Source organism: Melopsittacus undulatus, chromosome 2, assembly GCF_012275295.1.
Source record: "Melopsittacus undulatus isolate bMelUnd1 chromosome 2, bMelUnd1.mat.Z, whole genome shotgun sequence".
NCBI classification, from domain to species: Eukaryota; Metazoa; Chordata; class Aves; order Psittaciformes; family Psittaculidae; genus Melopsittacus; species Melopsittacus undulatus.
In genome coordinates, this window is record NC_047528.1 from 72,469,221 (window position 1) to 72,482,770 (window position 13,550).

The window sequence follows — 13,550 nt, forward strand, 5'->3', positions numbered from 1 at the left end:
TTTTCTTTTGGGGACAAGGAAACCATTAATTATTTTTCTACTGATATATTGACATATTTTTTATAAAGTAATTTTTAATACCAAAAGTATTTGATGTTTCTATAACTGAAAAACTGGAAGTGAACAAATGGAGGCATTGAGTCAGTGTAGAAACCGATGAACCAGTCCAGTCTGGTTCATTCAGCAGTTTAGTGAGACCCTGGAGATCTGGATTATGTGTGCAGCACTGTTGTGACTTGAAGAAAGACTCTATAAAGGGATCCTTCTGCATGAGCCTTCCCGACTGTAAGTAATCTAACTCCTCTCTAATCTGAAGAAGACCTTTAGATCAGGATCTGGAAGGTAGGAACCCATACCACTTTATAAAGAACTGACCTGTGCCACAGTTTGCCAGTTGGTAGCATCATCCTCACTTGGATGGATTCCTTGATTCCACCTCCTCTGAACAACATAGATCACAGGCTCAATGGAAATATTGAATTTTGAAGACCACTTCACCTCTAGGTCTCCAGACTGAAGTTCTATGAATTTTAATTCTTTCCGAGGTTTCAGTGGAACACCTGTAATAGGAACATGCAGACAAAAATATGTGAACAATTTAAAGATGTGATTAAACCATATATAGATTAAGCCGTACAAAAAATAACTAAGGAAAAAAGAAGATTGTTGGTTAGACAGATGGAAAAAAGGGGAGAATGCAGCATGGGAATTTCAGAAGGGCTCATAGCTGACCTATCTTTGCTAACAGTAAGGTTTATTTTTACAGAAGTCTTCAAAATTATTTATTTCATTTAAAAAGTAAAGGATCTGAAAGTTGTAAGCTAAAATTGATCTCACAGAAAATACTTTCCAAATATGCTTTGGTAATCTGGAAAAAGATCCCTTTGATATCAATGGAATCAGCTATTCTTTTTGTTCAGTTTTTAACCTAATTTTTCCTTAAACACATTTAATGGCAGAATTTTCACAGCATGACATAGTAATCTATTCCACTACTATCTTTACCATTAAAAACCTTTCACACTACCATGTTTAGTTTCCTGCTCTTAAACTTGATAGTTGTCCATGATGTGCATGCATTGTGGAGAACATATTCTTTCTTTCATCTACGGAGGTGCCTTTTATGCACCTCAAGACTGTTATCATGCCCCTGAAAGTTTTCTTTTTCAGTCTACTAACCTCGGTGCACTCCATTTTCTTTTAAATAATTGTTTCTAGACATCTGATCATTCTTGCAGCTCTCTTTGCAAACTCTTCCATTGGCACAGAGCCCTTCTGCAGAGTCAGGCCTAAAACTGGACACAGACTGTGCCTAAACTCTTACCATTTCACACATCTTATGATATACTTAAGAAAGCCGTTTGCCTTCTTCATGGCAGCAAGATCTTACTGACTCATATACAGCTATATTGTATGATGTGTGACTGTCCACTCTTCCCTAAATATACAGGAAAGGTAATTCCAAGGCATCTTGGAATAGATAGCTCTTATGCATAATGTCCAGTTACTACATTTTGAAGACAAAGATGTGTTTCTAGAATTTTACAGTAAGTTCTCATAACACAGTGACACTGAAGGATGGTTCCATTGTTTATAATGCTGGTAACATCGTGTTTTTAAAATCATCTGCAGTATCTTGAGGGAAAAAAATTCAAATTTGTCATCTTTTTGATTAAATCAACAAACCAAGTGCTGGATATATTTTTCTAGAAAGAATTTAGGAACTCATATATTTCACTGCACAGCATTTTGTCACTTCAGAATATGTCACAAATAAGATTTCTATGCTGACATATAAACCTTCTTAGCAAGTTATCATACCCACTTCAGTTAGTTTGTCATTTCACTGCATGTCCACAGAAGTACAGCTGTATGTGTTGGTTTGATAAACTGTTTCCCACTCTGTCTGCCACAGATGACTGAGTACCAAAATTTCCTTAAGTGAACAAATCACTTTTGTATTTTAAGAGGTCTTCTCCTAAATCTGATTATACAATTAGCTACAAGTAAATGAAAATTTATCCTGTGGCCCTTGAACAAGCTTAAAATCAACCTGAGTACTTAAATCTGGTTATCACAGCAGTATAAAGCCCGGATATCCTCCAACAGCCTGCAGTCTTAGTCTAATATAATGAAAATCGCACAACATGTCAGCTCGGATTTCCACATTTGAAAATCCTTCTGTAATTATGATGTACAATAATCCTACGATTTGCATGTAAAGAAAACTTCCATCTGCTTTGCATTAGAGGCAGTTGGATTCACTCGATTGCAAGTATATCAGCCTCTCTGGTGTTACGTAATTGCACGCAGATGGGGTGCAGCAGCACAAACAACGAGAGCACCGCACAAGTGCATTTTAAAATACTTTTGTATAGCCGGCACCATCAATATAATATCCAGATGTGTAGACCAAATTACTCTTCAGTGTGCTTTTTATTATGTAAATGGTCAGCCCTTTCATCATGCTGGAACAAATTAGTCCTCTGAAGTTCACAGCTCTTAACTGAAGAATTCAAATCTGATTGCTGTATGTGTGCAATACCAGAACCTAGGAAAAATGCTTCTAAAGGTGTCTTTCAAACAGCACCTGTATTGCTACGCCATGAAAACATAAAAGCACATTGGTCCATCATAAGAATTTGTATCTTTGATGTAATCTACAGGAATGCATGTTTCCATGGAAGGGGTTTGGACTGTAAAGGGTTTCTTCCTGACATCTGTACCATTGTAACAGTCATTCAAAGACTCAGAGATGTGCACTTTTAAAACTGCACACTATTTTTTAATACAAACTATTTTTCTTTAAGCATGAAAAGAGCCTTTAAATTATGGGTGACCATCTGGCTCTAGCTACCATATTGTGATGTTGCCATACCATCACACCCTTTAAATGGCGCATCTTCTCATCACAATTTACCTTGCCCAGAACTGCAGTTCAGTCTGCTATATGGATTGCTCCCTTACACATTTCAGACAAAACTAGTTAGCCTGCTTTAGACAGCATAAACCCTAAATCTTTGTTAAAAAGAGGTCCTGGAAAGTTCACACAAGTAGGTGTATCATCACATCTGAGAGACCACTAACTTCTGAACAGAAAAAAAGATGATGGGTAATGTTTTCAGCTGTTACCAGCTGTGTGTAGAAAAAGATAAATGTCCTTGTCCCCTTACTTGAGGAATGCATATGTGCACATTAGACAAAGTGAATGCAATCACACATTTTCATTCCTTTTTTTTCTGCATTTTTGAACTGTGATATTTCTGATCAGAGATATTGCTTCCATTTCTATTTCTAAAGTACCAAATCTACTTCAGGCACTCGCTGTTTATAACATCATTATGTCCACATATGAAAAAAAAACAGGCCATGGAGAAGGGACACTTTCTAAAGTCCTTTACTAGTTGAGGTGATATAAAGAAGGAGGATGAGGAAGATAACAGAAAAGTAGGACAGAATATTTGATATCTTCAGTAAAGGAAAACAAAAATGTGAAAACTATGTAACTGATTAGGAATACTCCCAACAAAGATGAAAAAATACAATGACAATGGACAGTTTTAAAAATCATAGCGAACGCAAGCCAATAAACAATTAAGGTAACAAGTAACCAAACTTGTTATGTTAATCTAACATTTGCAACATATGACTTCGGTGGCACTCAATGACGGGATTCAAAAGTCAAAGCAAATTATTTCTGACATACATTCTCATTACTAGGGACATTCAAAAAGCTGCATCACCATTTCAATTAAAACAATGAACTTAAAATCACCATCGCCTTCACGTATTTTACTATTTTTCCATCCACAGAAATAAATCCTGGAGCCTGGAGCTTAGTTCAGAGTTCTGCTGATTAGGCTCTCCACAGAGAGCCCATAATATCAGAAGAATAACTGATTAATATTTGGGTTTTATCACTGAAGGAGGATGGATTTCCAACAAAACATTCCAACTCTGCAGAACAAGAAAATGTCTTTCATAAATATTAATTGTTCTGCATTAGAAGCACATTTTCAGAATATATCCAAGCATTTTATAATTTTTATAATTACAACAAATTAAAATCTGGAGTTTATCTAAGCAAACAATTTCTTCATAGAAAAGTTCTTGCCCATGGATATCAAGGAAAATTTCTTTCACAGAATCTCAGGACTCAGGTTAAAAATTTTTGAATAATACTGCCTTAGACTTAAATAATAAATCTATATACATATGTGAATATTATAATATTTCACTTTTTTTTAAAGTCATTAATAACACCAATGCCAAATATATCACATTAATGTGTTCTTTTGCTAGTTTATCTGACACATCCTATTTGGTAGTCCTACCTACTTGGCTTATAAACAAAAATATTGTTTGATTAATAAGACTTGGACGATTTATTGGTAAATATTTCCCTGCCGCATTCTCTCTCATCTGCATCAAATTAAGTAAGACTTCACCTAAACTGGCAAGTTTGTTCTGCTTAAGATGATTCATAATAGCCCCACGTTTACATTCCACAGATTTCCAGACAAGGGCTTCACAAGGGAAAAATAAATAAAAATCAAAAAGCTGAGCAAAATTTTTCTGTCTTTCTACTCTTTCAGCGTCCTGCCACAGCTCTACAAGCACCTCTCCTTTTTTTTCCTATCTGTAACAAACTCATCTGAAATGAAAGACCTTGTTTTTGAGGAGACTTTATTATGGAATGAAGTTATTCGACCAATATGAATACATATTAATAATCTATACCTTTATACAGATTTTTTGGAACTTGGCATGTATGCCCACATCCATTGGAACAGCATTTCTTCACTCCTGAACATTCACTATCAGCTTCACAACTTTCAACACAGGCAGCTGCAAAACCACTGGCCTTCTCAGGTGCTGGGCAGTCCCCTTGCTTTACAGACAGGATGTACTTAAGGAATTCACAGCTAGTTAGGCATTCATAATTCTTCTTGGGGAAAAGAGGCTAAAGGGAAAACAAAAGAAATTATAAAGTTTTCAACACCACAAAACCAAATAATTAATTAAAAAAGTGGTACTTTTTCCAAGACCTCCTAAAGAAAAATTCAGATTCTCAGCTTTTGCAAGACTATCCCTGAAGATTTATATATTCAAGCTGCTTCTAAAAAAATCATTCTAAGTACAGAATGATGAATTCCCTCAAGTAAGACCACAGTCTTTAATGGAATAAAGTTGGTTTTGTCTGCCAACTTTCCCTTGTTTTGCTCACACTGGCTGGCTACAAAGTTGCTCAATGCCAGATCAAAACATGTCCAAAGCAAAAGGGAAACAATAGTCAGACGGTCTTTTTTTTTATTTTTAGACTACCCACATTCCTCCATTTGTACTTCATAACACTTTACCCACAATATCTGATGCAATACCACTCTAGATAAATAAGCGTAATCTTGTTTCATTATACTGTTTGAACTGAGTTGGCTATGAGAAGATTTTGCAGCATCTTTATGTCGTTGCCAGCATATTAGTAATTGTGTAATTCTTCACTGAACTGGAACTAAATTTCTGATGAAAATATTAATAGAAAATACAGATTAAAATAAGCATTAAATATATTTAAATGCTACTTTTCTAAGAAATCAAGTCCTAGATATATGAGCAGTTGCTTCAGTGCATAGACATTTTATAGCATGTGTATTACTCAGTGGTTTGCAAGGTTCACTTAAAACTGATATACCACCCTGGTGAGAACTCTGTGTGCTACATGGGGATTTCATATCCTCTTTTAGCTGGTGATTTAGTTAGTTTGGTGAAAAACAAGTTAATGTGATTCCCTCAAAGTGATTTGTGCAACTGTAGATGGGCAACCCATACAACTGGGATTATCTACAGCCTGCCTTTCTATCTCAGAGTAATCAAAAACCTCCCACTCTGACAGATCTGATTTACAGATTCTTAAACCTACACAGGAATTATAACCCACCCCCCATTCAACTATTCATATAACTTCTGCAACTCCTTTCCATCTTCAAGTGTTTTACTTTCTTATTTTTATTGTTCTCATATTTCTGGCAAAATGAGAAAGACTTCAGTATTATGGAGGCCCAGGTGTTTCACAGATTGTGTGTCAGTTTATTCTCAAAAGTTACTTTTTGGTCCAAGAACAATGCCACTACATTACCAGCTCTCCCATCTTGTTCTACAGAGCAGTCCAGAATTTTTGAATCAGGATTTCAAGTATGCATTTGGGTGTTAGGGCTTAACCAGCTTAAAGGATACCAAAAAAAGTTCTTATATGTCCTACTGACCCCATGGGCTCATGCTGTTCCTGCCATTGGGATGCACATGATCCCATGGTTAGCCAGTTAAGAAGCTACCAGCAGGAAACTGAATTTATAGGGGGAAAAAAAGGAGTTAACTGTCTTCTTTTCTTCCTCACACATAAGGTTGCTTTAATATTAGTGCACTCATTAGTAGATAAGAAGCAACATATCAAGCAGGGACCTTGAGAAACATAATGCTAAATTGTTGCTTCCAGATTTTTTGCAGAATACAAAACTATTGAAAACACTCTCAAAAGAAAACAGCCTTGTTTAATTCAATCAAACAATGTCTAAGGATCATAGATTTGTCTGAGAGAAAGGAAAGTGGCCCTGTGCTTTTGTGTGTGTGAAACCAATTTCAAATCCTAAAACATCACAAATTTGCAGCTACTTAATTAAAAACTTTATAGCTCCCTGAGGCATAATAGGTCCTCAAGGCTTCTCCACCTCACCCTATTTCACAGCTCATTTTTCAGTTAGCTGCTAAATGTGCTGCTCTTCATTAAGGGCCTTTGAAGTTCTAAATTTAGCTTCAACCACAAAACACTAATCAACGAGGGATGGTCACTGTTTTTAACTACAATAGAAAAGTGTTCTACAAATGTTTTCTTTTTAAACCAATTTTATACATATTTTCACCCAAATCTGGAAACATACAGCCTGAGTGAGAAGTGGTGTATGAGATCGACATAAATTACATCCACTAAAAATGCTTTATTACACTACATTAGAGTTTTGTGTATGAGGAAGCAGCAATTAATCTGTGCTAAAAAACTCATACAAGGATTGGTTTTCATGAACATTTTTTACTTTGTCTTGTAAATACATAGATCAGTAATCCCTATTTACACATAAATTGGGATTTTTTTAGTTGAAATTACAACTTTTTCACAATCATCTTCATGATGCTTAAAGTCATTTAGACATAAAACATGCTCTTGTACTGGAAAAAGAGTGCCCAGAGTGTGAGGGAGGAGTTACATCAGTATTAGCAGCTGCATCATTATTTTGATTAGGGTCACTTCTACTTTTTTACAGAAGAAGCTTTGTAAACATACACTTTCATAGAGTTGAATAAACTTTATATTTATTTAGTTATAATAAAGCAAAATTCTACTGAGATTATATTTCCATTTTTGTACCTAAACTATCTCAGAAGTGTAAAATTTGAGGGTGGACATTCACCAATTCAGCAGAGACATGTTTCGAATCCAGTAAAACCATTTATTTTTTCTTTTCCAGAAATCACATTGACTTTCACATATAGGAAAGCATCTGTTATAGCTACCTTGCACAAGGATTTTCACACAATGACATTTTATCTTTTAAACTAAGATGCTCTTTCTTGCTCTTTCTTACTCTTTCTTTCTATGGCCAGAAAAGATAGAACGGCGTGTGTTAGAAATAGCATCTTACTGGAAGGATTTAACAGCACCTCCTGTTAGAAGCTATGTAAGTGTGGCTGGATCAAGTCTTAAAACTTCAAGCTGAGATAAATCATTTGTGCAGAAAAAAAAAAAAAAGAAAAAAAATCCTTTTTTTTTTTTAACCTCAATATAGATAAATTGTTCTACGTGTACCTATTCAAATGTAGGCAAATGATGTGAAAATCCCGTGTTTGTTAGTTGTCTCCTTGAAGGTAATAATTTAAATGAAAGAGACAGCTAGAGCAAAGTGAGAAAGAGTGCCCTTGGGCTGACTTACATCACAGAAGCTTTGGCAATGGTTTTTCTTCAGGTCCCAGGACTCTTTGCAGGGCTCCAGGCACTAGGAAGAATCAGGAGGAAGAGAAGTGTCAGGAAGAGAAAGAAATAAACAACCACAAATGACCCCATTTCTTCTCCAGTTGTTTGTTTGGCCCATAGGAAGTTAATAATAGGCTTTAAAAATCTACTTCTCCTGAGGATAAGACTGTCATTGAGTCCTGGTGTCAGAGCAAGGTCATGCCAAGCCATGGTTAGATTACAAGAAATATTTTCAGTTTTTCTTACTGTACAAAGCAATTGTCTCGCTTGATTATATACCATCCTATTTTCCACATTATTGAATTTAGGTCCTAATACCATTTAACACTGTGTCACTAGATCACAGAGGCAATGTCAAAAGCACTACTCTCAACTACAGAAAGTTAAATCTTCCCCTCACTGACCAGCCTAAAGATTTGATGGCCGCATTGCCTTTCCAAGCGAGAAACTATTTCATCAAGCTAGGGAGTAAACTTCACAGCAGAGGTTTAACCACTATTACTGCATAGACAATGTTCACTGGTCTGTTAGCAAACCCACTTTATTTCAGGTACCACATTATCATTTCTTCACCTTCAACCTCTACTGCAGTGTTTACACAGACAGTTAAGATTCAAACTCTGCAAACCAAAGTCAAGCTTCACAGTTTAGAAAAATCAAACTATTAACATAATTTTCTGCAGCTGAAATATAAATTCAGACTCACATCCAGAAACCTTTTCTCTTCCTTTGTTAAGACATATGATCTTGGATGTAATTGTTAGGAACTAGTAGCACCTGCTCCTTCTGGTAATAGTGCATACTATTGCACCAAAAGTTACTTACTGCACCAAAAAGAAAGGCTTTTGACATGCAATTCAGTATTTATATAATTTGTTTCCTTTATGCATAGTATTAGATTGGATCCATATGTATGGATCAAAACCAAGCATAAATACATATAGGCTACCACCTATATCATATATATATATATATTTTAAAAATGGTGTTAAAAGTTCAGCATTTATCTTATTAGCGATAAAGCCTGAAAAATATAATAAAACCATTAGTCACAGAGATACATATTTCAGCAATGACAAACACCACTTAAACATCTCCTGTGTATATATAGTTTGGTATTTTAGACTCAACTTTCTAGCTTTTCAAAATTCACAGCATGTATGCTTTATACAAAGTAATTGGAAGGGTACATAATAAAATGTCACTGAAACCTGTAAGTTTAGTTAATTCCAGAGTGTTGGTTTCTCCTATGGTATAGTAACTGCATGTTTAAACTCAGTTCCACTGGCATGTCAATTTGACAGTTCTGTCTGATGGATTTAGCCCCAAATTACAGAGGTATAAAATACTGTAAAGTCAAAATGGGCAACATTCAGACTTTGTCAATGATCCCCAAGTCTCTCAGGATTTTCATATCCTTGCTTCACTGCTGCATACCACAGAGAGTTTATTTATACCAACATATCAATCTTGAGATGACAACTAGGACCAAGTTTATGCTGACTAGACCACCTTACTTGCAGGCTCTAGAGCAATAGAGTTCATATTTCTGGAAGAAAAGACCAAGATGCTGTATGCTTCCCAGGCTTTGTTCAAGGCATTTGTACCAGGATATCTCTACCTGCTATATAAGTAGCCTCCAACACTTGATGCCTTGTCTGGTTGCCACTCTGTCACAATAATCATTCAGGACAGCCCAGACGACTTTCAGCATCCCCTGCCATCAGGGCAGGCAGAGATGATGGGCACCTCAACTCAGACACTTCAAAGGGCAGATGGACAAAATGAACCAGGGCAATACAATGGCTCTCAGAATACTCCAAGAAAAACAGACAATGTAGCAAGCCATAAGTGCTCCATCATAAGCTTTATAGGCTCCAATTAGAGTACGTGCTCTCACTTATATATGAACAAAAAAATCTTCCTACCTGCTGTATGAGGAGTTCTCAGAGCATTGGAAGTACCCTAGCACCATGGGCTGCTGCAGAAGCCAACTGCCTAACTTTAGTGGGGCTGCAGCATTCAGTAGGGTTGGAGAGAAACTGCGAGCAAACAGAAATGTTGCCAATAACTGCACCAGAAGAGTTTGGATCATCCTTCTAAAAAGGCAGGATTAAGTTTGCAAGAACAAAGGTAAGAGCACCTCAAAAACACTGAGGTTTGTGCATTTATCCTCTAAGCTACTCTGTTATGTGGTTCCCCTAAAGTGGGATGGTGGAAAAGCTGGAAGCTTGGATCCAGGTCTCACCTTTGAGTCCTTGACTTAAACTGTATGTCAGCTGAGATCCTGAGATCCCACAAACTTTGAGCTTTGTCCTCTGAAAGGCAATCATAACTAGAGAGAGATACCTTTTTTTCCCCATTAAGTCTGTCCTGGTGTTTTTTACGTGAAGAGGGAAATGTGTTCCAGATCCAGTGTGCTATATACATGCTAGTTCTGAAAAAGAGCTATTATGTAAATAGATTTGCCCTTTTCCAGACAACTCAGCTTTCCAGCAGACTCTCTATCCTCATGAACTTTAGCTTGCCTGGTTCTGTTAAACTTTTTCACCCCATTTACATTTGTAACTCTGATTTTTATCTTTACTCTTCAAAGGATTGTGGGTTTTTCTCATCTTGGGCATGCTCTGCTATGAAGATGCATCAAGATGAATCTATTGAAGAACACTTTCCAACATTTTCACAATAAAAGTAAAGCATTTCTCCCTCTGTTATGGATCTCTCCCATTATATCAACAGCAAGTGAAGATTTTCTGACAGGTATCATTCCATGTATAATAAAAGTTATAATCAAGAAAATGTGAGTCAGGCCCAGTTAGCAATAACACCTGTTTTTTTTAGATCCAAGTCTTCAGAGAAAACAAAACATATCCCCCCCCCCAAAGTATACATCTTACATTTAAAATTTCAGTAATACATTTCTAATAATTTCAAAGCAAATCAGCAGAGGTCTGAACCAAGGTTCCTCCACACCAACAGGAGTTATTTCACTGGTCTTTAGCTTAGCCTTGACATGAAAGGAAAGCACACAGCATTTCTCACCAATAAGAAGAGTGTCAAGTAAATACCTAAATCACCCATGAGGAAACTATTCTCACTCAGCAGATAAACACGTCCAGGTTTTCTGGATTAGTGCAAATATGTGTGCTTGTTAAAAGGATACTGAAATTCTCTATCCAGAATAAGGGGAAATCTAGGCCAAGCAGCAGCTGGCAGCTGGTTCTGGCTCTACTTTATGTAATAAAATATACCTTGCAGACATTACCACCTGCCCTCAGAAGCTGAACTTAGATGTTGATGTATGCCACGTAGGTGGCAGACCACCATCAGGCGGAAGGGCAGTAGCATGGGAAGCACCCTGGCAGTCCATTCAGCAGATGTCACTGCTCCCTTGGAGCCACTGCTGACTGCTGCCCTGGCACCACCATGAAGGCTGCTCTTCTGCTGAGGTAGAGAGAGAGATGAATCACAGTGTTGAACCCATCATTTGTGGCCAATGTCATTCTTCAGATGATGAGTGTTAATCACACTGGCCTTGCTAAATCAAGTCCTCCTAAAGCACCTGTTTTATCATCTGTTGTGGTTAAATCTGGAAGCTGTAGGCTTGCCTTCTTTACACAGACTGCTGCAGAATTGTTTTTCAGTACTAAGCAATTGCATCAAAAGCCAAAAGGAGTGCTAACAAAAAGTATCACAGCATTTGTCATACTTCCGGGGGAGGGGGTGAGGGGAGGGGAAGAAGAGGGAGTTTTCATACACACACAGAAGTATAAAAGTATATATCAGATAGTACTATAGATTTGTTAATAGTCAGACTGTATAAAATTAGAAACAATAGTAAAGTACTGCTCCATTCAGGGAAGAAGTTGCTTTAAAATATTTTATTTTATATTTAATTAACAAAAAGTATACAGCTATGGGCTCTGTTAGAGAAGTGGGGTTTGTTCTAATTTTTAAATTCTAAATAAAGCAACTGTGAGATTATTGCATGATGAATTCCATTTACATTCATTAATAAAGGGATTTTCAAAATAGTCTACCAAAACTTGTGCTTAGGGTACGTTGCCTTTGACATGAATGGGAGAGTGTTGCATCAACATAGCAATTTTGAAAGTCTAAAGAATTGTAAAACATCATTTAAGCAATGAAATATTTATTCACATACTGAATATTTATTCAAATATTATGTTAAAGTTAAATAGTTGAATGTTATAACTATTTAAACAGAAAAAAATATTTATTTCAGAATAGAGAAGTTTATCCACAATATTTTTGTCTGATAAGGTTTCTTCCTTCACCAAAGTGGAAGTAAGTCATATGCAAACTCTTGCCAAAAGAATGGACACTAAGTGTTACAGCTGGATTATAATTATTCTTTTCATTATCCTTCAACATTCCAGTTTTTCACAACAGCGAGGTCAGAAATTAAAGACTGATGTTTGCAACATGCATTTAAGTGTTGTTCTCTCCTAAGGTGTTTAATTAAATGGAACTTAGATGCTTAAAATAGACACCTTTAAGTGTACAGTCTCCTAAGAACCTGCCTCGTCCTGAAGACATGGTACCTGAAAAATGCAGATACTCTCAGGCACTGAGCAGAGAAAATTATTGGGGTCAGGAATTTAACCAAAGGAAAATATAGTGTTCATCACTCTTAGAGAGAATAATTTTATGATGGCTACACTTAAATATATTGCTATGCCGAAAGGAATTATGAGAAAAGCAATTTTCAATCTGCAAATCTCAGCACAGTGGCAGCAAACACAATGCAAAATACAAACAGACTGCAAGACAGAAATAACTGATCTTCAGACTTTTTTTTATCTACTTCTGCTATCAATAGGAATAGGAATTGTTTCCTTTTGTGTTTCTTAATGAACTGTGAGTTCTCTGAAGTACAACATTTTTTGCTTTCAGAACAGTAAATTCACAGCTCAATATTTACCCAGTCCAAATTATTTAACAGCTTGGTAGAACAATATCAGGTATTAGCAATATCACATCATACAAAATCTTCTGAACAGTCTGAACAACTCCTTTTCTGCAGGATGTGTTTACTTAAACTATTTTTCATTATAAAACTGAGGCAATGCATCAGGAAGATTAATAATTTAAAAATGTTGCCAAATCAATTAAAAAAAATTTCCTATTAGTTCTGGATTATATTTTCCCAAAAGATCCCTACACACACAAAACAAGCCTCAAACATTCTCTATCTAGAAGAAACAATTCATTTATTAATGCCCAAAAGAATTATCACTATTTATTTTACTGTTTGAATCAAAGACCAAATTAGATTCTCCAACTTGACACCAGTCTGATTTGGTACTTCTGTGCTCAGGAGGTCATGGTGTAATTCTACAAGCTATACCTATAAGTAAATAATTTATCAGAATAAAATAATATTAATTACACATAAAAGTGGGTATGAATCATCACTGGAGCACTAGTCATCAGCTTTCTAGAAACTCGGTGTGACAGTTTAGCTCCTAAAATTCAGTTACATTTGATGCAGACTGGGAGAGGT

The 13,550-nt window shown here is 36.1% G+C and overlaps 1 protein-coding gene across 1 annotated transcript in view; it reads right to left on the reverse strand.

Annotated features, from left to right (window-relative positions):
• The window catches only part of ANOS1 (anosmin 1), a 138,981-nt gene that overhangs the window by 52,461 nt on the left and 72,970 nt on the right, over positions 1 to 13,550 (reverse strand). The window contains exons 3-5 of the mRNA XM_034074483.1: positions 7,983 to 8,045; positions 4,741 to 4,963; positions 376 to 560 (exon numbers count right to left, since the gene is read on the reverse strand). Coding sequence (XP_033930374.1) covers positions 376 to 560; positions 4,741 to 4,963; positions 7,983 to 8,045 — 471 coding nt within the window. The remainder of the gene's footprint in view (positions 1 to 375; positions 561 to 4,740; positions 4,964 to 7,982; positions 8,046 to 13,550) is intronic.